The sequence below is a fragment of the Aphelocoma coerulescens genome, chromosome 15 (genome assembly GCF_041296385.1).
Source record: "Aphelocoma coerulescens isolate FSJ_1873_10779 chromosome 15, UR_Acoe_1.0, whole genome shotgun sequence".
Lineage (NCBI taxonomy): Eukaryota > Metazoa > Chordata > Aves > Passeriformes > Corvidae > Aphelocoma > Aphelocoma coerulescens.
Window position 1 is genome coordinate 12012259 of NC_091029.1, and position 27304 is coordinate 12039562.

The 27304-nt window shown below is 51.4% G+C and overlaps 1 protein-coding gene across 1 annotated transcript in view; it reads right to left on the reverse strand.

The window, feature by feature from the left end:
- POLE (DNA polymerase epsilon, catalytic subunit) overlaps positions 1-22843 on the reverse strand; it is a 32037-nt gene extending 9194 nt beyond the window's left edge. Inside the window, exons 1-32 of the mRNA XM_069031025.1 lie at positions 22613-22843; positions 22041-22121; positions 21918-21962; positions 21687-21779; positions 21002-21156; positions 20262-20403; positions 19880-19960; positions 19519-19626; positions 18996-19106; positions 18637-18722; positions 17815-17934; positions 16944-17076; positions 16217-16330; positions 15238-15450; positions 14397-14504; positions 13594-13722; positions 12677-12779; positions 12436-12582; positions 11704-11849; positions 10786-10934; positions 10318-10410; positions 9522-9666; positions 8892-9049; positions 6735-6930; positions 4360-4574; positions 3996-4098; positions 3725-3805; positions 3525-3647; positions 3219-3437; positions 2704-2913; positions 1407-1550; positions 617-757 (exon numbers count right to left, since the gene is read on the reverse strand). Coding sequence (XP_068887126.1) covers positions 617-757; positions 1407-1550; positions 2704-2913; positions 3219-3437; positions 3525-3647; positions 3725-3805; positions 3996-4098; positions 4360-4574; positions 6735-6930; positions 8892-9049; positions 9522-9666; positions 10318-10410; positions 10786-10934; positions 11704-11849; positions 12436-12582; positions 12677-12779; positions 13594-13722; positions 14397-14504; positions 15238-15450; positions 16217-16330; positions 16944-17076; positions 17815-17934; positions 18637-18722; positions 18996-19106; positions 19519-19626; positions 19880-19960; positions 20262-20403; positions 21002-21156; positions 21687-21779; positions 21918-21962; positions 22041-22121; positions 22613-22843 — 4323 coding nt within the window. The remainder of the gene's footprint in view (positions 1-616; positions 758-1406; positions 1551-2703; positions 2914-3218; positions 3438-3524; positions 3648-3724; positions 3806-3995; positions 4099-4359; positions 4575-6734; positions 6931-8891; positions 9050-9521; positions 9667-10317; positions 10411-10785; positions 10935-11703; positions 11850-12435; positions 12583-12676; positions 12780-13593; positions 13723-14396; positions 14505-15237; positions 15451-16216; positions 16331-16943; positions 17077-17814; positions 17935-18636; positions 18723-18995; positions 19107-19518; positions 19627-19879; positions 19961-20261; positions 20404-21001; positions 21157-21686; positions 21780-21917; positions 21963-22040; positions 22122-22612) is intronic.
- Positions 22844-27304: the final 4461 nt, after the last annotated feature.

Consider the following 27304-nt stretch of genomic DNA (forward strand, 5'->3'; position numbering starts at 1 on the left):
AGGCCAGGTCTTTTCACTGCAATATCTTCTTAGTTAAATTCCTGTCATCAGGTTTTGATCTGCTGGACAAACCAGTATCCTCACTGGAAGCAAGCATCCCAAGTTCCCACCTTCATTTTCAGCACTGGAAAATTGAATTTTAGCTTCATTGATTTCTACAGAATTTCATTTAGGTTGTTCTTGCTCTTCCTGAACATTCAAGTTGAACATTCAAGCTGTTCTTTTTCTAAAGCTTTTACAACCTTGTTTTAGAGGACATGGCACTCAGACACTCAGACCTAAACACCACTCCAGCGTATGTTGGGTTTTTCCTCAGCTTTATTCCAAATGCCCCTTCTCTTTTCTGGTTCCAATACCAGCAGGCTGGCTCTGGATTAGTTTAGAGGAAGCTCTCCATTTCTTTCCCTCAAGTTTCCTAAAGCCAAATAAACTGAAGTCCCTTTCTTGATACACTGTAAACCATGCGCTGATACTCAGAATTTCTGTCCATATAAGCATAACTCCCAGTTCCCTGGACAATGTCCAGGGTCTTGGATTTTTGATGTCTCACCACTGGAACTCAGACTAACAACCTACTGCTCAGCAACCCTTAAAGACAAGCACCTGGAGGAGTTACCTGTGTCTCATACACTCCCTCAATGTCCGGAGCAGAGAGGTCTGCATTGATTTCGTTGATGTGCTCTTGGTACATGTCTTCAGGGACAGAGTATTCATACAAGTTGTAAACTAAGTTTGAGCGAGGCAGGATCCTGTTTACCTGCCAAGGTAAGGGACAGGATTATTGGGACACATCCCACCACATGGCACCACTACCAGGAGCCAGGCTCTGAGCCAGGCCAGCTCCTGGTGCTCCTCTCTCCTAAGGAAATCAGTGGGTTATGCTCACGTGTTTGGGTTCCTCCCCCCTGCCATGGGGTCCTGGGAGAGGGGACCCTGGGGCAAAGGCATGGCCTAGGCATGGGGTCTCCCTGCTCCCTGGTCACATGTACCCTAATCCTGTTCAGCACTGGTTATTTTGTGTTCCCCTGCCCGGGGAGGACCCTGGTTGTCCCATGATTGCTCAGTTCTTCGTAAGTCCCCCGGCCATGTAGCTGGAGAATAAAGATCTCTGAAACTTCTATCACAAATCGCTCCCTATTTCTTTCCACGGGCCTTGCTGTCTAATGCATGTTTCAGGAGACCCTGCTGCAACACTCACGCACATTACAAATTCGCGTAACAGAGAACTCGATTTCCAGACAGGCTGGGATTAGCAGAGGGACTAGGGCCTGGATGAAGGATATCAATGGGGTGGCAGAATGAGGTGTTGCATGGCAGATGCTTGTAACTCCTGCTTACAGGGGAGGTGAAGTGCTTTATCTCAGTGTAAGCAGCTGTTTCCCCTTCCAGAATGGACAGGTCCTCACCTTCCTGTAGGCTGTTCCCTCCTCAGGCTTTGGGACACGCTGGTTGACATAGAAGACACGGGGGATGCTCAGCTTGATGCAGTGCAGGTCGCTCCCTATCACTGCCCACAGCCGGAACAGCCCAGGCTGGCTGGTCTCGGCGATCTGCAGGACATGGGGCACGAGGTCAGTGTTAGCAGGAGATCCAACGTGCCATCAGTGCTTACATCTACACTGCTAAGTGCTCTGCGGATCTACATGGTCAGCTGGTGGCTAAAAACAAAGTGGGGGGGCTTAGAGTCTCATCACTTTCTGCTCTGGAGTCCCTGTGTCCTGCTATTGTCCCAAGGTACCACAAAGAAAACTCTGCCTCAGGCTGGCCAACTAACTCCAGGAAATGTCACCCAAGTCACTCTGAAGTCCTGGACCTGCAGCTCTGAGACCTTTCTGGAGGATGAAGTGGGTTGACAGGGGCTGGGCTTAGGTGGTCACACATAACAAAGGTTTGTAAAAACACCTGGATGGCACCACCCCACCTCTTCATTTGTACATTGGCTGCTTCTAGGCACCACTGGAATCCTGTGCCTAGTGCTAGGCTCCTCAACACAGGACACGGACATACTGAATAGAGTGAAGGGCCACAAGGAGGAAGGGACTGGAGCATCTTTCATATCAGGAAAGGCAGGCAGAACTGGGACTGTCCATCCCAGAGCAGATAAAGCTCAGAGGGATCTCATCCACATATATGTACCTAAAGGGAAGTACAGAGAGAACAGAACCTGACTCTTTCAAATGGTGCCCAGTGGCAGGACCAGATATCACGGGCACAAAGCATAATGCAGGAGGGTCCCACTGCATGTCAGAAACTTTTTCCCTGCAAAGGTGAACCTGGTCCAGATTGCCTAGGAAAGGTGTGCACCCTCCATCCTTGGAGATATTCCAGGACATGGGCCTGGGACCCTAGCTCTGGGTGGCCCTGCCTGAGCAGTATGTGGGACCAGAGGGACACCAAAGCTGCCCCAGCCTCAACTGATGTTTTTGGCATTCTGTGACTGTGCAGTGCTGCCTGTGGGCTGAACTAGAGCTGCCCCACCAGCAGACCTACCCATGCATCCTAGAGTCACCAAGAACGCCTCTGTGGGCACCTGTTTCCATCCAGATGTGTGTGATTCTGAAGCTTTGCAGCCCCTTCTGGGCTCCCCAGGGCTAACACCTACATGGGGTAGGTCAGGGTTCCTGAACTTGACCGACTGGCCACAGAGTATAAATGTGAGGCTTGTGCCCCAGGCTGCTCTGTGGGCTGTCTCCTCCCCAGTACCTGCACGACCTGCCAGGGCAAGTCCAGAATGCTGCGCGCTGTCCGGCGCAGGTAACCGCTCAGCCCTTTGGAGAGGGCATCACGGACCACTCCTCCACCTGCCACCACCCCACCATCTTCCAGCCGTCGCCTCTTCCGCCGCTCCTGACGCTGCCGAGCCTGCAGCTCCCACTTCTTCTGGTGGAAGCGCAGCCAGACCAGACGCTCTTCCTGAGTGGGGTGACAGCAAGCATGAAACCAGCAAAAGCTTCCCAGCCCCACAGCATCACACCATACAGCCTAGCCCTCCAGGCCCCAATCCCACATCATGTTCCTTCCCCAGCTGTGAAGCCACCACCTCCCTTTTCTCTACCAGTGGTTGCATTTATGTCTGCTGGTTATATTTCTCCTTGTATCCCTGAGCCACGTGTGTGCAGTGTTTTGGGAAACACGCAGCTTGCTCCTGGAAGCACCCAACCTGCTTGGATGGATGAGTACAGTCCTGGGGCATCCCCTGCCCAGTCTGCTTCACCTACCTTGGTGGTGCCAAGGGGTGGAGGTGGGCCCAGGATCTCCCGCCAGGACTGGGACAGCTCCAGGTCCTGGGACAGCTGTTGGCTTTCCTCTGCTGCAGGGATGCGCTTCCGCTTATTTGCAATGGGAACCAGTGGTTGAGGGATCTTGACAGCCCCAAAGTCTTCTATGTCACCCACCTGTGAGTTGGGTGTCCCCTCTGCAGGCTGGCAGGCAAGAACCTGAGGGAGCAAGGAGAGCAGGAGGATGTGGGCTGCAAGAGAAAAGTCACACTGGCACTGCCGGCACTTTCCCCTCACCCTCTTTACCTGTCTCTTGCCTTCTGAAACAAAGAGTTCACTGATTTTTTTCTGTTTGTACACATCATTCTTCTCCAGGAGTTTCTTGTGAAGCCAGTCTGGGTGTCGGACCCGTGGCACTGGGTTCTTCACCTGCAGAGTAGCTCAAAATCACACCAAGTCCCCTGCACAAATCCTTCCTCCTGTCCACCCCCCCCACTGCTCTGTACCTGCTGCAGGGCTGCAGGAATGGTGATGATTTTCTGGATGGTGCTGCCCAGTCTCTCGATGTAGTAGTCCCAGTCCAGGATCTGGGAAGAGGACAGAGCATGGGCAGTGAAGAAAGCCAAGCAGAAGGGCCCCCAGACACAGGATCAAACATCCCAGTAGCACCGCAGCCCCCTGCTTTGTGAGCACAGGAAGCCACTGCCCAGGTTGTGCCTCCAAAAGGTTAAGCCCCTGTCCCAGATGCAGGGCCATCTGCAGGGATGCCTCACTCACTGCACGGATGTTGAAGTCCTGCAGCGATGGGCTCTTCAGCCATTTTCGGAGGTAGTGTTTGCGCACGCTGGGCTCGGCTTGGAAGATGGCAAGGGGGATGGCCCTGGGGAAGGCAGGGAATCAATGTCCTAGCACCCCACGATCTATTCTCCCAGCCTGTGGAGATCCTCCAGGCTTCTTCTCAACCCCTGCAAGGCCATTAGGCTGTACAGTGTAACCCATTGCCCTGCTCATGGCCTGTGCCAGACACAGGTCATCCATCACCTGGCCACGTATTCCAGCTCCCTCCCTTCCTGCTACCTGCCCATCCCCTCTTGGTTTCTTCCACACTGCCAGAAGCCCTGGCCCCTCCAGGTGGGGTTACCTCTCGGTGACTGGAGACCCTTCTGGTTTCTTGGAAATGATGAAGCGACAGCTCAGTCCTGCGTCCTTCACCATCTGGTCCCCCAAAAACTCTGCCAGGCGCTTGGCAGTGCTGATGGAGGTGGACTTCTGCTCCCCGTAGTCTTCCAGTTTGCGTGACATGGACCGGTTCTCCGAGATGAGCTCAAACAGCTCTGAATCGGGCATGTTGGCAGCCTGAAAGACAGGGAAAACCCCAAAGTTAGCAAGAACTAATGATCAAACTTTGCTGCTGTCAGGAACAGGGAGCACCACACACAGCTGATATCTCTTCACAGGGAGCCTGGGAATTGCTTCCTGTCATAGCTGCCAGTGGGATCTATAGAAAAGAGGGTGCTTGGGTTTCAGGCTGGCACCAGTTTGTGCCACGGCTGGGCTGTGGCAGCACAGCTTTGTGTTGTGCACGCAAAGTTGGGCTCACCAAGAATGTGTTGTAAAACAGCATCACAAAATGAAGGACTGTAGAGGACCAGAACTAAGCATGTTTTGTCTCAAACATTCTGAGTATTGCTAAAGGAAAGGTGTGATTGAAGGAGAGGGTCCCGCAGAGGTGTGGCAGTGCTATTCTGAGCCAATTCCCTGCCGTGCTTTAAGACTTATGCTTAGTCCCCTCTCCAGCTCACATCCAGAAGGGCTGGCTGTGCATGAAAGGGAGAAAATAGGTCCCCTCTCTCTTTTATTTTTCTCCTCTCTCTTCCACTTTCTTTGTCTCATTGTTTGCCCTAGCTCTGGACCAGCCATGTGGCATGACCAAAGCAAGACCAACACAGATCTAAGGACTGGTGATACTATTTGTTTTCTTCCCTTGCTTTGCCTGAGCAAAGCAGGGCCATCATATTCTACTTCTTACTTTGTATTGAACCCTGTTGTGGGAGTGGGGAGCTTGTGCAAAGGTGTGTTGTGGCTTGTTAGCCAGGACCTTTGAGTAGTAGTAGTTTTGACTCATGTGCCAGCACCTTTGTGTGATGGTGTGTTGCAGCTTACTAGCCAGTGCCCTTGAATATTGGTGGTTTATTGCAGCTTGTGAGCCAGTGCCTTTTGAGGAGCTTGTGGTGGGAGTTGAGAACTTCTTGAAGTGCTCTGTACAAAATTAAGGGCTCGCTTGCTTCCACTCTTGTGGAAGTCTATTGTAAGAATTGGCTTGTTGGCCAGCACCTTTTGAGTCTAAGTAGTGGGCTGGTTGCTGGAGTTACAGCAACTGTACAATAAAATGTAAGAGTTCCTGACACGTGACTGGTGTCTTTGTTCAACCTGATGAGAATTTATGATGAACATCATGCCCCCAGACCAGTAAATCATGACAAGGACCCAGTCAGACTCTTGTTCCCTCCCACCCCCTTGTCTCATAAAATCATAGAATCATTTGGGTTGAAAAGCTCTCTAATATCACCGAGTCCAATCATTCCCCCAGCATTGCCAAAACCACCACTAACCCATGTACCCCAGTGCCACACCCACACAGCTTTTAAATTCCTCCAGGGACTGGGACTCTACCACTGCCGTGGGCAGCCTGTGCCAGAGCTGGACAGTCCTTCTGGAGATGAAATTTTCTATTACTCAACCTAAACCTCCCCTGCTGCAATTTGAGGCCATTTCCTCTCATCCTGTCACTTGTTCCCTGGAAGAAGTGCCCAACTCCCACCTGGTTCCACCCTCCTGTCAGGGAGTTGTACAAAGTAAGAATGTCTCCCTGATCCTCCTTTTCTCCAGGCTGAGCCCCCACAGCTGCTCCTCATCAGACTTGTGCTCCAGCCACTTCTCCAGCTCTGTTCCCTTCTCTGGACATGCTCCAGCCCTTCAATGTCTTTCCTGTCATGAGGGGACAAAAACTGACCCCAGGGTTCAAGGTGCCTCACCAGTGTCCAGCACCGGAGGGATGGTCACTGCCCTGGTCCTGTTGGCCACACTATGGGTGGTACAGGCCAGGTGCCATTGCCCTTCTTGTCTACCTGGGCACGTGTTTAGGCACTGTTGATCAATACCCCCAGGTCCTTTCCGGTCAGGCGCCTTTCCAGACCCTTTGTCCCCAGCCTGGAGCATTCCGTGGGGTTGTTGTGACCCCTGTGCAGGACCCAACAGTTGACCTTGTTGAACCTCACACCACTGGCCTCAGCCCATGGATCCAGACTGTCCAGATCTCTCTGCAGAGCTTCCTGCCTTCCAGGAGATCCACACTCCCACCCAGCTCAGTGTCATCTGTGAAGTGACTGAGGGTGAAAGAAGTACAGGGGACTACTGACTCTGCAAGCAAAGTCCACCCTCCCACAGTGCCCGACCAGCTTGGATGCTCCTCCCCAGGCTCCACCTCAGAGCACAGATGTGCTGAGCTGTGCCTACCTTGCTGTAGAGCACATCCAGCCAGTAATCAGCCACCTTGGCCACAGAAGCGTAAACCTCCTCCAGGGTGCTGCCTTTCAGAAAGGCTTCGAACACAGACGACTGGAATATCTTCACCAGCTGCAGCTCTCCCCGGCGTTTCACCTCAAACCCCTTCAGCTCAGCCAGGGACCCGTCCTCGTTGAACACAGCATACCTAGGAGAGAGCATGAATAAACCTGGCCTGCACCAAAGGACACGTCCCCCAGGGTGCCAGTGGTGTCCCTCCTGCAGGGTGCTTCTCCCCATGCCACTGTGCCACCACCCAGCACGTTCAAAAGAGCCATAGCAGCACCTGGATAATCTCAAGTATCTACAGCTTCTCCAGCAACCATTTTACCTTGGTCTGGAAAAGGACATCAGCTCTTGCACCAGCTTATCTACACTGACTCATCAAACCACAGGGGAAGGGACCTTAAAGATTATCCAGTCCCACACCCCTGCCATGGGCAGGGATACCTTCCACTAGACCAGGTTGCTCCGAGCCCTGTCCAGCCTGGCCTGGAACACAGTGGGGCAGCCACAGCTTCTCTGGGCAACATGTGCCAGGGTCTCACCACCCTCACAGCCAAGAATTCCTTCTCAATATCCCATCTATCCCTGCCCTCTGGCAGTCTGAAGCCATTCCCCCTTGTCCTGTCCCTCCCAGCCCTTGTCCAGAGTCCTCCTTCAGCTCTCCTGAAGCCCCTTTAGGCCCCGGAAGGGGCTCTAAGGTCTCCCTGGAACCTTCTCCTCTCCAGGTGAGCACCTCCAGCTCTCCAAGCCTGGCTCCAGAGCAGAGGGGCTCCAGCCCCTGGAGCATCTCCGTGGCCTCCTCTGGACTCAATCCCGCAGCTCCATGTTTTCTTGTGCTGAGTGTGCCAAACCTTGATGCAGCACTGAGGGTGAGGAGTGACCTTAACTGGTGGAGGATGACCTTAACTGCATATAAGTAAGGGGGGGAGATGAGAGCCCAAGTGGGGAAATTAAGATATTAGGAAGAGATTTAGAAAGAAGGAAACTGTCAACACCATTGCTGGCAGAGGGGTTGAAACTGGATGCAGCCATGACACACCTAAGGGAGCATTCCTCCCTCTTGCCTTTTCTCTTGCATTGTTTTGCCTTTCACAGCCCTGAAAATTATCTGTATGTCTCAAAAAAACCCCAAACCACCACTGTGGGAATGATCAGTGAGGAGAGGGGATACTCAATCCTGCTTGGCCAGCCCTTCTCCCACCTGCCCACATTCCCATCAGCACAGCCTTTCCTTCCTCCACCAACCATGGTGCCTGCAGCCACCTCCAGGTTGTTGTGCTTGGAGAGTGACCAGGAAATAAATGCCCTTTCTAAGATCCCCAAACTATAGGAATCCAGAGGACCTGAGGGGAGTCCTATGAGCACAGCCCACTCAGAGTTGGGCAACACTTTGACTCCTGAAGAAGGCATTGACTGCTTGGGGAGGGGCACTGGAAGGGAATGGTGTGTGCTGAACCTCCTTCTGTCAGGGATTAAGCACAAAAAAGTCCAGAATTGTGAGGACAGAGGGTGCTGGGGATAACTCCAGCATTTTTTTGAGTCATATCCAGGTCTGTGGGCTGCCTCCCAAAATAATGGATGCTACCGCTCTAGCTCATGTTCATGGTTAGGAGGTGGTCATTGAGAAATCACTGAAGTTTGGGTAAACTATCCTATAATGTGACAGTAATGGCAGAACCCAGTCCTACTTACAGACAGAAAAGGAAGGGGAAACACATAGGAGAAGTGTTACTGGAAGTCTTTTAACTCCTGAGATAGGAAGGTAGGAACTGCTAAGTTTAAACAGATTAGATTGAATACAAGCAGTATTAGAAATCTTCAGAAGGAAAGTCAAAGTTCTCCTGCACACCTCAGAGCCAAACAGGGAGATGTCTGGGCACCAGGTTGGAGAAATGTCATGTTGCTGTTATCCGCTAAAATTTACTGCCATAGTAGCTGGATTTGAAGATGATCTGATGTAAGGAACTTGCCATTTAAAGCCAGTGAGTCAAGTGCTGCTGGCTCTGGGGCAAGGACCGACATGCCCCACATGCGCAAAGGCAAGGAGATCCTTAGTCTGTTAGCTCAGGGAAAGAGACAATATTTCAAGCTTTGAAATCTCACCTTTTCTTCAGCTTCTTGCCCTCCTCTTTGGAGGCTGGAAGGATCATGGCCAAGTATGGACCATCCACTTCAAAAAAGATGCTGTTCTCTGAGCGCGTGATGTATGTGAGTGAGGCTGGATCCTGCAGTTCTTGGTACTGGTCATTTGTGAAGCCTTCCTGTGGCACAGCCCCAGAAGAACAGCTTCAGTCCACAGCTGTCTGGTCACACAAAGGGAAGCCCCCGGGACACACCCTGCCCAAAGGGACCCCTGAGCACCCCTCTGAGAGCTGCAGCACAAATTAGGACTCAAAAGTCAAAACACCTGTCTTGCCTGTTGAGAAGAAAAGTCTTTGGACCCTAAAATGATATTTTCTTGTCTTACAGAGCCTGGAGTGAGCAGAGGATAGGTTTAGACCTTGCTCTGGACTCCCTACCTGCACAGGTAAGCATGCACCTAACCTGGCCTCTTACAGACCCCCTCTCTGATGGGGGATATCTTTCTCCACTCAGATGCTCTCCAGGGCCATCATCCCCGACATCTCACTCACTACATGGGAAGTGGAGATGGAAGAGGGATCTCCCCACTCATCAGCTCTCTACCTCCTTTTCCCAGGCTGCAGAGCTGGCCTAGACAGGTGCCAGACTCACCTTCACCAGGATGTTCAGCATGGCACCTGGGTAGGAGATGGTCACTTTTGGCTTCTTGATATTGGTTGACTTGATGACGAAGTTCTCTGGGAAGCTGTTGGGAAGGACACACCAAATCCCATCGGTATCCAGTTCCAGAGGTCTCCTAAGGAAGGAAGGCCACTGTCAGGAGCAGAGTGGATGAGAGATGAGGATCAGCTCTGTGTCCCCCATGAAGACAGTAGCAGCCTGTTGCATCTACTCTGTTCCCTTCTGCAAAGCAAACCCTCAACAATACAGCAGTGTCAGGAATCTGAATGCTCCTAGAATCAGAGAATTACAGAGCGCTTGAGATTGGAAGGGACTTTAAAGCTCATGTCAATCCAACAACTCCTTGCCATGGGCACGGACAACTTCCCCATGACCAGGTTACTCCAAGCCCTGTCCAACCTGGCCTTGAAACCCTTCCAGGGACAGGGCAGCGACAGCTTCTGTGGGCAACTTGTGCAGGGAAGAATTCCTTCCCAATATCCCATCTAACCTTGCCCTCTGTCAGTGGGAAGCCATTCCCCCTTGTCTCACCACTCCTGGCCATTGCCCAAAGCCTGTCTCCAGCTCTCTTGGGAATCCCTTTAAGCACTTAAAGGGGCTCTAAGGTCTCCCTGGAGCCTTCTCTTCTTCAGGATGAAAATCCCCAGCTTTCTCAGCCCTTCCTCATAGGAAATGTGTTCCATCCCTCTCAATACTCACGTGTTTAACATGTTCCCGCACCTGTCCTAGATGCAGACAGACCTTCCACAGCTCAGCACACACTCACCCAATCTGCTCGATCAACTCTCTGGCCTGGGTGATGATATTTGCCCCTGTGAAGCAGACAATGCCAGCCATTTCCATGGAGTACCAGCGAGCTCTGTGAGTAGAGGAGTTACAGTTAAGATCATGACATGATCCCTCCAAAACCCAGCTATGGAAGGGCAGGAGGATCTCCAGGGGAAGGAGGGCAAGAAACACATCAACACTGGGCCTTGGAACATTGTTCTCCTATGAAGTCCTCTACTTATGATGCTCCAGAAAAGCTGAAAACCCACTAACAGACAAGATTCCCATCATTTAATGTCTGGTAAGAGTCTCCAGGATGAGAAGTAATGGGTAGAAGCAAGAGGAGAGTGTTACAGGCAGAACCTACTCTCATCTTGGTGTTTCAGGAAGCAACTACCTCACCAGGACAATCCTGGTTTACAAGGGTCCTCTCTAGAGGACCCTGGATGGCCCAGGGGAGACTTACCCCTTCCGCATGACATATCCGTAGAAGGAGTTGAGGATGCACTTGTGGGCCAGCTGCAGGGAGTCATAGAGGATCTCCATGTTCTTGCAGCGTTTCACTTCAGAGGCATCTCCCACCTCCACTGCTGCAGACAGCTTCTTCTTCCACACCTGCATGCCAAGGGCAGTCAGGACAATTCCACATATCACTACTGGTAGCACCCAACTGGTTTCCAGTCAGGCCCAGTATAGCATTGCAGCTCGACAGGAGTATCTTTGCTGAAGATCAGCATCATGAGTCGAACATCCCATTTTCTTTTGCAGCACGGGAGGGGTTGGCCAGAGGTGCTTTGTCACTTGTCAGGAAAGGCTTGTAGCTCCCACCATTGATCAGAATTCAACCAGTATCAGCTGTGCTGCACCATATGTGTGCATGGAAGAACTCAGTACACTGCCTGCTGCAATCCATGATGCCTGGCTAACAGCAGAACCACCAGTGTAGAAAAAGCCTCTCTGCTAGCCCTGGGAATCATGGCAAAAGAGGCAGCTGGGAGGAACTGCAAAGCAACAGGCTCTTTAATTAACTCTGCCAGACACAGAGCCCCAGGGCCTCCTAGAACGGTTTGGGTTGGAAGGGACCTTAAATGCATCTCATCCCACCTCCTGCCTTGGGCATGAACACCTTCTACTAGACCAGGTTGCTCTAAGTCCCATCCAACCTGGCCTTGGACACTTTGAGGGATGGGGCAGCCACAGCTTCTCTGGTCAACCTGTGCCGGCACCTTACCTCCCCCACAGGGAAGAATTTCTTCCCAATAACTAATACAACCCTGCTCTCTATCAGTGTGAAGCCAACAAAGTAATTCTCTGAGGTTTTCAGCAAGGCACAAGAGGTCTCCAGGCTTGGCAACACAATTTGACCAGCACCCAAGCTTGATACCTTGTGCAGCCCCTTGAACTCATATCGGCGGTCCCGGAATGCTCGCACTGTGTCCACATAGAAAGAGTTCTCTCGTTGGCAGATGGTGGTGACTCGCTCCTCCACCTTGGTGACATGGATCTTCTTGTATGCCTTGCGGCAGTAATCTGGTTAAGGGAGGAGGCAGAGGGAGGTTCTCAGGGATGGGTGCCCTGCTACAGAGGGATGGGCACAGTAGGGATAGGGAGGCAGCTAAGCATAAGGCATGGGTAAGCGGGGGAGAGTCCTACTGCAAAGGGGGAGGAAGATCCCAGTATGAAAAGAAGCAGCACCTCTTTATGGAGGTGGAGGGCAAGGGGGAAAACAAACTAATCATATGGCCCACCTACAAACCCAGGCTTTGCCTCCAGCCAACTGGGTGGTTCTGCTGGACAGCATCCCTCCAGGTGATAGGATAATGTGATGTTTCCCTTTCATTAACTGGCCTTAATTAGCAACCTTACAAAAAATTGAGCCATTAATATTTCAGCTCAAATCTGTGGCTCTCCAAGACAAAGGGAAACACTGACAGAGGTAGCAGTGCCTGGCTCCTCTTAGGAAGCACGCATGAGTCTGTTGGGATCCTGGAGAAGTTCTGAGACCAGCCTGACCTCACCCCACAGCCCTAGGAGGGGTCACTACTGCTGAACACCACTTACAGTCCAGGTTGCAAAATACTGCCAGGATCATGACCTTGATTTGTTTTTTTTTTACCTGCCAGGCGCTTTTTCTCATACTTGGCTTGTTCTTCCTGGGAGAGCTCGTGGAAGGCACGGGGTGGTCCATCAGCGAACAAGGGAGGGAACTTCTCTGACTCCAGCTGCTGCTGGATACGGTGATACTCGCTGCGGCTGGCAGGCACTGCAGAGAAGAGCAGTGATCAGTCTCCCAGGGGAGAAGCAGGAATTTGGCTGCATCTCTGTGGGCTGGACTACATGGTCCTTCCTGTACTTACTGAACTCTCCTCTCCACTGCCATGTCATCCGGCGCTGGCAGTTGGCACCCGGCTTGTTGAAATCACAGGCAGCACATGTGGCCTCATCCACCATGGCCGAGGGCTGGATGCGGTAACAGACACACAGGTGTTAGAAGGGACAGGTCCCCAAATGACAACTCATGCCAGAACAGGTGCTGAGTGGCAGGAGAGCACAGGTGTGAACATCAGAGATGGTACTCAGTGAGTTCCCTTTTCCAGAGCCTTTCAGGAGCACACACCCCTCAAAACAACAGCTGGGTTTTTGGGAAGAGTTCTAGCTAAAGCTGTAGCTGAGTCTCTGAAGACCTCCCCATCCACAGAAGGACAAAAGAGCTGGGGAAGGGGCTGGAGCACAAGCCTGATGAGGAGCAGCCGAAGAAGCCGGGGGACTCAACCTGGAGAAAAGGAGGCTCAGGGAGGACATTCTTGCTCCTACAACTCCCTGATAGGAGGGTGGATCCAGGTGGGGGTCAGGCTCTGCTCCCAGGGAACAAGTGAGGAAACAGCCTCAAGTTGTGCCAGAAGATGTTTAGGTTGGATATTAGGGGAAAATCCTTCACTGGAAGGGTGATCAGACGTTGGCACAGGCTGCCCAGAGTGGCATTCTTCTGAAAGGATTTAAAAGCCATGTGGATGTGCCACCTGGGGACATGGGTTAGTGGTGGTTTGGCAATGCTGGCAGAGTGGTTGGACTCAATGGTCTTACAGGGCTTTTCCAACCAAAATAATTCTGTGATTCCACAATTCCATGGCAGCTTGACTGAATTTCACACCCAGCTTTATCTGCTTCCCCTGCCCTGTGCAGAAAGCTCAGCCCTTGCTGTTAAGGGGATCCAGAGGGACCATCAAGGTCATCTGGAAGTCAGATTAGGAGAGACAAGATTAATATTACCCACCTGCAACCTGTTGGTCAGGATGATGTTGGGGTACATGGCCCCCACATCCAGATGATAGATAAGAGGACACTCAATTCTGTTGGGAACATCCTTCAGGGAATTCAGTTTGACCTTGATTTCATCACAAATCTGTGGTGAAATAAAGAAAAGTGAAACTAGGGCAGGAAGGAGTTAATGAGCCAAATACTTGTTTAATTTGGTTCTTCTTCACAGGGACACCTGCCACAGGCTCTGGGGATGGATCTAAAGGACCAAAGGAGCAGATGAAGGACTCCTTGACCACTGGTGCTTTAGGTTTTGATTTGAACCTCCAGGGCAAGCTTTTCTGTAGGGATACCTGGAAAGTAGGAGCAACTGCTTCCTAAATACAACTTGATCAAGGACCTTTTCAGTGCAAATGGGTTAATGGAGACAATGGCAAAGACCACAGGCCCCCCGTCTAGTGCTGCCCTCCAAGAAACTCCAAACTTTGATTTGGAGAGGGGCAACCTGCACTTTTGTAGCTGATAAGAAGTGGGGAACAAGAGGAAGAGTGTTTGGGATATCTGAGGGGTCTGCCTTCTCCCTAAATTCCTTCCCAGCTCTCTCAGAGCTTTGCTCCTGGTTGAACCTGTGATGGGAAAGGCAGGAGCTGCATTCCTCAGATGGGGCGGAGACCCTGATCCCCAGGCTGGGCTGCAGGACCCAGCCTGTAGATGGGCTTCTTAGTCTCTCGTTGTAGAGCATAAACCAAACCCAAACAAGACTTTTAGAGCTGCAGTCCCAGTTTCCTGCCCAGGTCAGCCGTCCTGCGGGTGTTCTACCTCCTCGAAGTTGGTGACCTGATTCAAGGGCAGACCCTCCTCCTCCTCGATGGCGTGCTGCAGGGTCTTCTCCACGTGCTGCACCAGGAAGTCAAAGGCAGCAGGATTCTACAGGGACATGGAGATGGCAGTGAGGCCATAGGCAGCTGTCCCTGGCTGCAGGCTGGCAGGTCCTACTCTGCACCCCTGTCCCTTCTTGGCTTGGGAATCTCTAGGCTGTAAGGGACATGTTGAGGCACTGGGGGAGGTGATGGAGGTTAGCAGTCTAATCCAGAAACAGGTAAAAGACCCTCAGGAAGGCTTCAGAAGAAGCTCAGTTTGGGAGAGTGGACAGGACCCCAAGCTACAGAGGCATAACTTCCAAGAACCACTGGCTGAAAAACCAGCCCAAAACCCCATTTCACCACCATCCCCTGCTGTCAACAAGCTCTGGCATGCTTCCAGTATGTGACACTTGCTCTCCCAGTGCAGCACAGATGGCCACTTAGAGACCTCCTCCCATCCCATCCCAGCCCAGCTTCAGGTAGGCAAGGGTCTCCTGGAGTTTGCCAAGCATTGGAACAGGCTGTTGAGCCAATGGTGAAATCACCATCCCTGGAAGTGTCCAGAAAACATGCAGATGTGGCACTTGGGGACATGGTTTAATGGTGGCCTTGGCAATGCTGGGTTAACAAGTTGGACTTGGCAACATCAAAGGGCTTTTCCAACCTTACGGATTCTGTGATTCTAGATGCTGCCCAAGCCCAGCAGGGACACACTGGAGATGCCAACAACAGTGGAAGAGCCATCCCTCCCCACCATGGGGCTCCATGAGGACAGGGCCTGGCTGCTGACCCATTACCATTTTGAAGCGGCAGGGAATGTCACTGCGGAAGACCCCAGATTCCAGTGCTTCCACGTGGCCCCCCACGTAGGTCTCCGAGTCCAGCACATGTCCATCTTCTGTAAGTTTGTTGAATTCCTGCTCCTGCTTATTGGGGAAGATGATGTTGGCATGGTAGGCCTGAACCATCAGCAGTGCCTCACACAGTGTACCAGATCCTTTTCTTAACACCTGCACAAGAGAAACCAAAGCTGGTTTAAAATTCAAAAATAGTAGATTTAGATATTAGGAGGAAATTCTTCCCTGTGAGGGTGGTGAGGCACTGGACTGGCACAGGTTTCCCAGAGAAGCTGTGGCAGCCCTATTCCTGGAAGTGTTCCAGGCCAGGCTGGATGGGGCTTGGAGCAATCTGGTCTAGTGGAAGGTGTCCCTGCCCTTGACAGGAGGGTGGATGAGATTATCTTTAAGATCCCTTCCAACCCAAACCAGTCTGTGATTCAGCAGAAGTGCTGTCCCAGCACTGGCAAGACTGGACTGTCACAAAATGAGATGGACAGCTTCAGCTGGTGACACATCTGCAACACCACTCCACTGTCAAGTGCCTTAGTCAGCTCAACCAGGTGGGAACAGTTTCTACATGCTTAGCATCAACAGCTTCCCAGCCATCCTCCCTACAGCTGACAACAGCCATCAGGAGACCCAACTTTGCATGGCCACGACTGAAAGTGAACTTGGCTGAGCATGGCACATTAGCCATCCTTTTGTGCTCCAGCCCTGCACTGCCAAATCTCAGGTGTCTTCTTCTTATAGAAACCTCCAAACACCCCACAGCTGTAGGCAAAAGGAGTAGCCTCTAAATCCACCCTCCTTTCCTCCCTGCCACACATGCAGAGTGTCTAGGCAGTGGGAATCAGATCTGTGGCCAGAGCATCCCTGCAGCGTGGGAGACATGGCACTTCACCCAGCAAAGAGATCATCATTTTGGGAAAGCACGCACCTCATCAGGCTCCATGGGAATGATGGTACACAAGGCAAAAATGAAGGGATGCACATACTTCATATACATGTAGTAAGTAGCAACGGCATCAGACACTGAGTAGGTGGCCAGGGTCTGTCAAGGAAGGAGAGAAACAAATTAATCCCAATCCCATGTGACAGAGTGGCTCAGTAACAATGATCTTTCATTGCTTCCTGCTGGACATTCTCATATCAGCAGGAAGCAGGAAAAGGTGTATTTCTCCATAGCCTAGGTTGTAAAGAATAATGTGTTTGCTTCCAAGGTCATCCTGCTTTAGCTCTAATCAAACAGCAACATATCAGCTCTAACTGACAAGGAACAGGGAAGATGAGCTGAAGGCACAGAATCCACCCAGTTTGGGTCTCAGGAAGCTGCTAGAGGCCTCAGCAGAACCTCCTGCCCGTGACACCCGGAGCACTAACCCTCTCCTGTTCCCCCAGCAGGTCTCAATTCTTTGTGGTGTTTCTGATTTCAGTGGTGCTTTTCACCCCACACTGATGTAAATAAATACAGAGAATGTACAGTGAAATGCCAGGGCCAGAAACACTTCAGGGGAATCCTGTTCCTTCTCCCTGTGAGCTCTAAGGCATTGGAAGTCTGGAGAGACAGATTCAGTTAATTTCTCAAAATCCACTTTAACTTACAGACTCAGTCATAGAGCAGCTGCTCTAGGCTTGTTTCCGCATAGAGCACAGGGAGGGAATACCTGAGGCTCCTCTGTGGCCATCCGGCACATCTCCTCAGGGTCCAGCTCCACTGGATCGTAACCCAGTTTTGCTTTAGCTGCTGCTTTCAGGTTGTGACTTCCCACTGGGAGGTAACTGTCTCTCTTCACCCACCTGGACCGAATCAGGAAAATATCAGTTTGTGCAGCCCTCACCTTCAAAACAGGCTCAAGATTGGGAAGGGGACCTCAGCTACCATGGGGATCTCTCACTAAGGACAGCTCAGCATCCAAGAACAGTGGGGTACAAGGCTGTCCAACTTCAGCTAGCCCAACCAGAACAAACCCCACTGTCCATCCCACCACCACTGCTCATAGTTTCCACCTTCCAGCTCCCTCAATGGCTTTAAGATAAATATTTCACCACTGGAGAAGACCCCACCAGAACTGCAGGGACATCCAGCTGTGCTCCAGAGCCCAGACTGCTCCAGAGGGGAAAACCCACATAAAACTCCAAAGATCTCTCTTCTCCCATGTGTCCTTTCCTCTTCCATCTGTGTCTGGAGGCTGGTAGGTGGAGGCTATAGTCCCCTTCCCTGCTCCAATGGCTAGATCTTAACCCACTCCCTCTCCCTTTCTCTGTCCTCCCAAATCAGTGATCAAACACCCAAGGCTGCAGGGCAAGAGTCAGCCCTGGGAGCCCTTCAGGAGAAGACTTGGCACCTCCTGTGGGATGCAGCATGCCAGGGGGAAGAAGACAACACAGAAATGGATTATCGCACAGCTGAAGAAGGTGACCCAAAGCTTCCAACAGACAGAATATGATAACAGTATTCAAATACAACTGTAGGTATTTCGTCTGAACTGAAGAGATAAAGACAAAGCAATGTGGTAGAGGGGCAGCATTCAGTACCTCAGACAGTCCATGTGGATACACTGGGATGCCTTGTACTCTCCCTGGCTATCCTTCTGAAACCCAATTTCCTGATACATATTAATTCCATGAGCTGCTGCTCTTGCTTCCACAAAGGGCCTGGGGAAAAAGGCAGTGTGAAGAGAAGGATCAGAACAGCCACTTTCCTGCATTCCAACAATGGTTCCATGACCACTTTGTTACAAACTGCCTAAAGAATTTTTCTTGCGATTTATCTGTGTATCTGGTCACAGGGAACACTTCCTGCAGGACAAGTAGACACATCATTCCTGGAAGTGTTCAAGGCCAGGTGGGACTTGAAACAACCTGGTCTATTGGAAGGTGTCTCTGGTCACGGCAGTGTGGTTGGAGCAAGATGATTTTTAAGGTCTCTTCCAACCCAAACCATTTTGTGGTTGAAGAGGCAAACCTGCTTGCTTGTATCCTGCATCTGTAGGGGGACGCATGTGGTCCCCCTCCCCCTGCTTCCCCAGGCTTGTCTGCACACCTCTTCCAATATCCTCCACGTCTCTTTTGACACTCTCCCTGCTCTCCCACGACTGGGCTCAACCATATGCTGACATTCCCACATTGCCAAGGGTTTAAAAGCAGCTCACACAAGTGGATGGGATCCTTCAGAAAGTCCTACTGCCAAGCCAATGATCACAGGATTTGGTGAGGTGTAGGACATGGCCACTCCACATGTGACCACATGGCTTCCCCATACTGTCTGAACTATGGAAGGATGTTGAGGATGGGACCTGACCCTGCCCTCTAGCTCAGGCGACATCTTGACAGTTTAGTCATCATCCCTGATCTTACCAGTCAAAGAAGTCTCCGTTGTATGTGACAATGATGGTGGGTTTGGTCTCCCGGACATGTTCAAACCATCTCTGGATTAAATGAGCCTGGGATGAAATAGAAAAGACATGTATTTTAAGGAACTTCATTTCCTCCACAGAGAGGTGGTGGATACCACCACACAGTTTGTTCCACCCTTCCCCTTTCCTCTGCACCTAGCCTGAACCTGACTTCTCCTACCCTTATTCCCAAAAAATGAAAGCACAAGCAGCCCTGCCGGATTTACCATGTTCCCCAGGAAGGCAGTCTGCCAGGGAATGAGCTCTCTGGCCAAGAAAAGCTCCAGGCAGGTAAAACTCTGCAGAGCAGAACTGACTTACCTCATCTGGTTCATTGAAGACACAAAATGGACCCTCATACTCTGGCTTGGGAGTAAACTCAAAGTCTTCAATGTCCTCTGAGACAATCTCCCTGTTTGTGATCAAGTAGCCCTGAGGAGATGATAATGAGGTAGTGAGGAGGACCGGGGTAACAGGCAAGTCAAAAATGCTGTCCAAACAATGGGATGCTTTCCTCTTGAAAGCCAGAGCTTCTGTCAAGGAGGAACAACATTTTGGGAGTCATCCATTGAAGCGTCATTGACTATCAGAAACGGAGGCCATGGAGAGACAACATGGGATACCAGTGCTGTCTCTCTCCCACAGAGAAGCATCAGCAACCTGGGCTGGGTTCCACAAACTTCGGTTTCCTGTGCATCACCCAGACTTTAATGCCATTCCCACAGCCACACATCATACAGCTGGCAGCATGGCAAGCCTGGAGCCAGCAGGATTGGAGGAGAATGCTAGGCTGCTTCCTGGCTTTACTGCCCAAGCCTGAAGGAAACTGCCCTGGTATCCTTACCTGCCCATCAATCATGTAGGAGATCATCATGATCTGGTCTGTGTCTGCATCAGGAAACTTCAAAGGGAGTTTGGTTGTTTCAATATCAAAGGCAAGAACAACAGGATCCTGGGCAGGACCAAATCCATTAGAAAATATTCCAGAGCTGACTTGAAGGGTGGTTCCCATAAAACCCAGAGTTGGCCCAGTAAGTGAACTAGAACCTCCCCATTAATCATTTTAGTGCTTTATCAACCCAAAGATCACTACCCAAGCCCAGTGTTCCCCCTGCCACCATGGTTTTACACTGGCAGTGTGTCAGAAACCAGTCCCCTGGGGGGGACACATCTGCACAGAGGACACCTGCTGGCCCAATGCTCACCGGCCGCTCCACAAGGTCATCTCGGCGGATGATTTCAGGGGGGTAGGTGTTGCCCCAGTATCGCACATTGTACCAGTGCGCCTGTGGAGAGATGAGGGTGGGCAGTGCCTTATGACAGGGCCACATCCCCATGTCACTGTCCAGCTGCTGGAGGTGAAACTGTGGCAATCACAGGCCGCTCAGAAGAAAGGCTCCAGCTATGGCCATGCATTAATCAGTTAGCTTTTCTGTGTGCCACTAACTAAGGAGAAGCCCAGCAGAACAGAACTGAGCTCTACACATGAGCTCATTGTCACCAATACTTTTGTAAAGGTGTTGGAGAGAAAAAACTCTTCTGCGTTTCAGGAGTGTGACTTGGAAAGCAAAGCTCTTCTCTACTCACCACATGGATCTTCAGGTCGATGGAAAGGCGAACATGGTAGGGCACATCATACTCCCGCATATCCACAATGTTGTCCATCTGGTTGGCAATTTTTCTGGAGGCTCCTTGCTCATCTGTGCTTAGACTGCCCCCACTCAGAGCACTGGAAGAGCAGAGGGAAGCAGCTGCCTTACCCACGTGTCCGTCTCCCAGGACGCCCAGTGGCACTGGTGACACCAGCAGCAGGAGTCAGGGACAGGAGAGAAATAGAAAATGTTGGATAATTTTTGTCTGGATCACAACTAGAAGTAAGGTTGCCCATTGCCTCTCTGGATCCTTTCACAGGGAACAGGTAAACTATTTGACAGGCAGCCAGAGATACCACCACATCCCATCCCATCAGCTCTGGGACCTCTTGATGTACACCACAGAGCTGGAAGGACCACCCTGAAGATGGGTGGCAGAGAGGGATAGCTGGGGTCAGACACAGGCAGGACAACACCACTGAGGCCAGCTGGGAAATAATCAAGAGGGTCTAATTATTAAGTGGGTAGTGAGGCACTGGCACAGATTGCCCAGAGAAACTGGCTGCCGCATCCCTGGAAGTGTTCAAAGCCAGACTGGACACCTTCAAGGCGAAGGTGTCCTCAGGTGGGTTGGACTAGATGGCCTTTAGAGGTCCCTTCCAACCCAAACTATTCCATGGTTCTATGAACTATTGACATGAGAGACTGACTGAATCCCCTACGGGGAGCTCTCACCTTGACAGCATGGCTGTGTAGACGTCACTCGCCTGGTCCTGCTCCCTGTTTTTCCTCACAGCAGGAGAGATCTCCTTCCGCACCTTCACCAAGTCCTCCACTGTGTTGAAGGACAGCTTGATGTAGTTCCTCTTCAGGCCCACCAAGTGGTTTGGCTGCAAAGCAGCAGGAGAATGGCAGCTCAGGGATGGGCACCATGAGAGAGGGATGGAAGGCCAACAAGACTGATGGACGTGGAAGGATTGGCCAAAAAAGAGGTGCTGATGGGTGGGACAGTAAAGCACCAAGGAGAGATTCTGGTGGGTGTATCAAGAGCACAAGAGCAGCACAGCAAGAGCCCAGCTAGCCCTACTGCTTGTGCAGGCACCCACAAGTGGGATTTACCCAGGGAAAAAGAGGAAGAATGGATCAAACATGAGCAGCATCCCCCTCCTGCAGTATGCTTCTTCCTCCAACCACTTAATTCCAGAAATTAATGTCCTGAACACATTGTCTGAAACAGCTGATATGTTCAAGGAGAGGAATGTTATTACTGCTGATAAGCAATTAGCCATAATAAACACATTTCTGAGATGCCACAGCAGCACCAGGAGACTTAAGCATGCTGCTTTCCCTCCCTGCTCATCCCTTCCTACATCACTAGAGCTGTGCAAGGTCCAAAAAACCCCCACAGAGGGATACAGACCAGGTCCAAGTCCTCTTTGGGGACAGTTTCCAGCTTTGCAATCTTCCCTTGGAACTTCTTGGAGAGGAAGGAGGACACTTCCTGCTCACAGCCCTGTCAAGAGAGCCGGGGGCTGAGCAATGCGTCCCTGTCCTTGGGAGGAGATCATCCCCAAGCAACCTGCCCAGGAGGTCTTGAGCTCCCCAAGATACTGTCTCCTTCCCTGGGGAGCTCAGCCCTGCCCCTCCTCACCTTCTGGGTCGCGATGTAGAAGTAGGGCTTGTAGGGTAGGGCCACCTAGGAAGAAGCACACAGACGATGGTGACAGATTCCCTCCTGGAACACCAAACCCACTTGGTCCCTGCCGGTACCAACCTTGAAGCGGCTCCCATCCTCCTGGATGAAGTAGTAGTCCACTGCGCTCACCGACCGCCGGTCCTCATCCAGCACTTCCGTCTGCCCATGGGCACGAGGACTCAGCAAGGTCCCTCCATGGGACGCCTCCGGGACCCCATCATGGGACCCTTTCTGCCCGGGGCTTACCGGAGGTCTCTGTGTGGAACTTCCCTCCCGGTAGGGCCAGGGAAACATGGGAGGCCCAGTAGGGACATTGGACCTTCACCCCCGAGTCGGGCCGGGGTCTGTCTGTGGGAACCTCCTCGCTCGGCCCTACCGTGGATCTCCCCAGGGGACTCTCTTCCCCACGCCCTATGTGGGGTATCTCCGTGGGACTCCTCCCACACCCCGGGCTGTATAGGGGGCTTCCCCATAGGACCCCTGCCCCCAGCCCTACCGGCGATAATTCCGTGGGACTACCATACCTGGTACGGCTGGGGTGTCTCTGTGGGAACCCCCCCCCCCCCCCCAGGCCCTATCAGGGGTTTCCCCAAGGGACACCCCCGTGCCCCATCTGTTGCCTGCTCGCCTCCCGCCGCGCCGGCCCGTACCGGGTGCATGTTGATGAGCCAGCCCGTCCGCTCACCGGGCTCCGCAGGCCGCTCGAAGCCGAACAGGGCGTCCAGCCGGTCCGTGCGCTGTGCCCGCTCTAGGCGCTTGAGCGCAGACAGCGCGGGAGCATCGTCACGGCCGGAGCCCGCGCCGTCCGCCGGCTCCCAGGACCCACCTGGCCGCCGGCCCCGCCGCGCTGTCTCGGGCTCAGCGCCGTCCCGCAGCCCCATCCCGACCGGCCTGGGCCGCACCTCAGCGGAGCCGCGGGAGGAATTTCCCGCTCTGCGCCCAGTTCCCGCGAGAGCGAACCCCGCACCGCGCCCCGTGGCGAGAGCACCAATCAGAACGCGGCGCCGCCTCCCCCGGGGCACATCCCACCAATGACAGGCGGAGCTCTCGCCCCCCGTCCCGCCCCCGACGCGCGCCCCCCGCCCTTCCGCGGCGACCCGGGCGGAGCGGCTGCCCCGGAGCTGCGGCGGCCCCGGCTGCCAGCCTGCAGGTTTGCCCCAGCCCGGCGGTAGGGAGGACGGCCCAGCGCACCCAGCGGAATCGTCTGTCCAGCCGCCGGAGCCCCGGAGCCGGGTCCTGCCCAGGCCCAGGATGTGCCTGCTGCTTTCCCCGTTGTGGATTCAGGTAGCAGCAAAGCTGAGCATAGGTCCCAGAGGCATACACGCGGGTCCCAGAGACACGTATGGACGCAGACACAGGACATCCAGGACTCACGGGTACCAGATGCACAGACGGCCACCTGCAAGATACTGCTGTCATCAGCACCCTGCACAGGACCCACATATCAGGAAAATCCACAAACACCAGAGGTTTGTGTCCAAGAAGGAGACAGATGAGTCCTTCGACTTTATTCGAGAAAAGGGACAGTGCATTGGGGCACACACCCCCGAGGTTTCCTCTCTCGAGGTTTCGGAGGATGCAGCCTCCCTTTTATCCTAACTCCCGGCCGCATGTTGTCCTGTCCGTTTCCCCATTGGCTGAGGAAGGTGCAGCCTTTCCGAACTGCCTATCCGATATCCCTTCTTGAACCTGTCATTTTACCCCGAAGTTCAGAAACTCCGGCTTGTCTGTTTCAGGCGTCAAGCTGTCAGGGCTCTGCAACGAAACTGCTGCCCAAAGTCAGTAAAGACATTAAGACCCATTTCAAAGACGTTAACACCCATCAAATTGTTTGTGAAGACATTAGCACACATCTTCCTTCTCACATCACACCCCAGCCCCCATTCCCACACCCCTCCCCGTGTCTGATGTTCCCCCAGTTCACACATTCAGCAGTGGCAAAGCCCAGGCTGATCCTTCTAGAAGAGCCAACCCAAATGGTTTTCTGGATAGCCCATGGATTAGTATGTCCCCTTTGTGTAGAAAATCACGCTATGAAAAGGGAGTGTCCATAAAGGAGATGGAGTGTTGGAAATGATACAAAGTTAAAAAAAAATTAATGTAACTTTAGTCAGGTTTGTTTGCCTTTGTCCAGGGGAAAAGGGAATTGAAGTTTCTTTTCAAATGACTCTGTTTCACCGGCCGAAAACTGATGATTTTAGCACCTACGTAGATTGGGAGTAGCCAGCAGACACACAGATACCAACAGATGAGTAACCTTCAATGGACATTAACAAACATCAACCATCACCCCCAGACATTGCCCCAGGCATGGTGAGAGACACCTGGTCCGGAAAAGACTGATAAGCGAACCAAGGAATGAGGACCAAATTAGCCTCGGAGGTGAAGAAATCTGTAAGCAATAGGAAACCAAACACTACGAACTGCATAACTTGGGACCAATGAACATTGAATCAATGAATTTCTATGAGGTTTGACTGTATAAAGTATGGGGGAAATCTAGTAAAATTTGTGTAATGGAATGATTTTCTCTGCATACCCGGGCAATGTGTAGGTGAAATTATTTCTGTTACACATCCTGGCCAGATTAAAGTCATGCCTTGATTCTCTAACACTAAAAATATTGTTGGAGAGTTTTTTGTTTTTCCTGCAGTTTCGGTGACACATTCATCCTTTCTATTTGACCAGAGTTCTGAGGGTGCCAGGAAGTATGGAGGTCCCACTGAATTCTCAAAGCAGCCATAATCCTTTGAAGGATGCCCCAGCAAAATTAGTTCCCATGTCCGAGTCCACTGCCTTCACAATCCCATATTCAGAAATCATTTGTTAACTGATCAAATAAGTTGCTGAAGCAACTAGAAACGCCACCCTACCAGCCGGCATCCCACTACCGGAGGATATTTAAGTCCTCTGAAAGGAATGAGAAAGAGGTGTCTTTACAAACAAACTGTGGGCCTGATGGTAGATAAAGCCAGATACTGAGAGGTGAAAGAAGCAATGGGAGGAATCATAAATTCCATAGGAATTCCACTAATTGACACAGACTGTTATTCCCTCAAGACTGCTAATCCCTGGATTTAGAGAAAAAGAACAGACACACAAGGAAAAGAATAGGGGTAGGGGTACACCTTAGAAAGGGGGTTTGTATTAAGTGATTCAGGAAGTCTGTACCTCTCAAGTACCTCAGCCAATGGGGAAAGAGAGAAGGAAATGCGGCCAGGAAATTAGGATAAAAAGGAGGCTGCGTCCTCCTAACAATATGAGAGACCCCATGGGAAATGCCCATGACCTCTCCCTTTATTTTAATAAACAAGACTCCTCTGTCTCCTTTTTGGACATAAGCCTCTGGTGTTTGTGGATTAATTTTCCTGATACTTCTTGCCCAGGGCATCTCAGCAAAATACACCCAACATCCTTGGAAAGGATGTCACTCCCCCTCCTTGCAATCTCCTTTGTAGTCTGCCTATTAGCTTTAGAACATCTTGAGGAAGGTCTCTGCCAGTCCTCGGGAGCCCCAATGACTCCCCCCATGGAGTTGTTTTAACATTTGCAGGGTCAAAGCTCCTGGCATCCACTATTTACTGTACTTTGTAAATCAATTCTCCCCTCTTTCTTCTGCCCCACCACTTTTAATTATCTCCAACGCCTATGGTGTGAAAGACAGCAGCACCACCCCTATTACTGCAGGCCTGGGCCCTAGGGTATAGCACCATGTCCTGCAGCCACAGGGAGGAGGAGGAGAGAAGATCCAGCAGGCAGGAATTGTGCAGCAAGATTGATTTATTTAATTATTTTACAAACTCTTTTATAGACTTTTTTCTTCATAGTCTAATTGGACAAAGGACCAGGCACCCCTTGGGGTGATTGGCTAAAATCCTAAAACATCCATTGTCAAAATATTTTTCTACTATACCATAAACAAGACTTTCTAGGTTGCAGGTGGCTTGGGTGTTTACATAACTCTGCTGCCTCTTCTGTGAGAGAGAAAAGTTTCTCACGGACTTAGAAAATAGCAAGAAAATCCTTGCTAGCAGCATTTTTGTATCTACAATTCCCCCTTTTGTTTTATAATATAACAACTCTACTATTAATCCTAAATAGAAATTTACATCAGTTATTAATTCTAAATATGTCCTTAAGGCTTTAACTATCTGACTCCATAACAAGAAATTTAAAGTTCAGTCTCTGCTTGTGGAAGGACCATCCCAGTCTGCTTGTAGAAGGACCATCTGCCTGATGGTTGACATCCTGGTCATCATCAGAAGAGTCATTAGGCTGATGATCTACATTCTGGTCGCCATTTGGATGGCTGGTGTTCTGGTCATCATTTGGAGTTTGCCTGTTCTGCCTCTGGTGCCGTAGGTCAGGGCGAATGCATTTTGAAGGTAGCCACCGTATCCCGGTATCTGTGGAAACGCAAGCATACCCACGACCCCAAACGATAAGCTCATGCGGGCCTTCCCACTGGTAAGTAGTAGTAAGACTTTTGCCCGGAGCAGTTGTCTCTCGCCTGCAGACTGCAATGAGAGAAAATGATTCAGAATAACAGGATTATTTGAATTTTGTGGTACCATAAGGTGATTAATTGCATACAAAGCTTTTGCTAGTCGGCTTCAGTAACCAAATTCAAAGGTTTCTGTGAGAATCATTGAAAAGCCATGATAACAGCCCTTAATTCAACTAACTGAGCAGAGTCTGACTCGGATTGGTGTGTTAATCAACCACTGCAAAGGCAGTGTAGGATACTGTGTGCCCTTATGCACAGTAACCCCTGCTAAAATTTTGTCCCAATCCATACGCCCCAAGCTGCCAACACGTCCCGTCCCCAAAGGTTACAGGAAGGGGTAATAACATAAGGCCTAATTGTAGCTGTGTGCCCCTCTGAGTCCTTCACCATCACAGGCCGTTCGCTTCAATAGCTTTGTGTGGTTCCTCCTATTCCTGCGATGGCCGATCCCACTGGGGGTAAAGGCCATGAGGGAGGCCATGCAGAGAAGGAGATAATAGTTACATCAGCACCCGTATCAATCAAACCTCGAAGCTGAGTCCGGGGCGGATGGGCGTTCGGCAGGACCAGGGTACATGTCATCTGTGGCCTTTGGTCAGAGATGTCTGCAGTCCAGAAGGCCTGCGGAAGTCCTGTAGATCCACTGCCGTTATCTTTGTGAGTTTGTTGTTCTATCCTGGGGACACAAGACTTAAAAGGCACTAATTTAGCAAGGCAGGTCTTTTCAGGAATAGCTACAGGGGGTTTTTGCGTGGAGACCATAGTGCAAATCTGACCTTTAAAGTCAGCATCAATAACTCCTGAGTGCACTAAGATCCCTTGATGGGTAATGTCA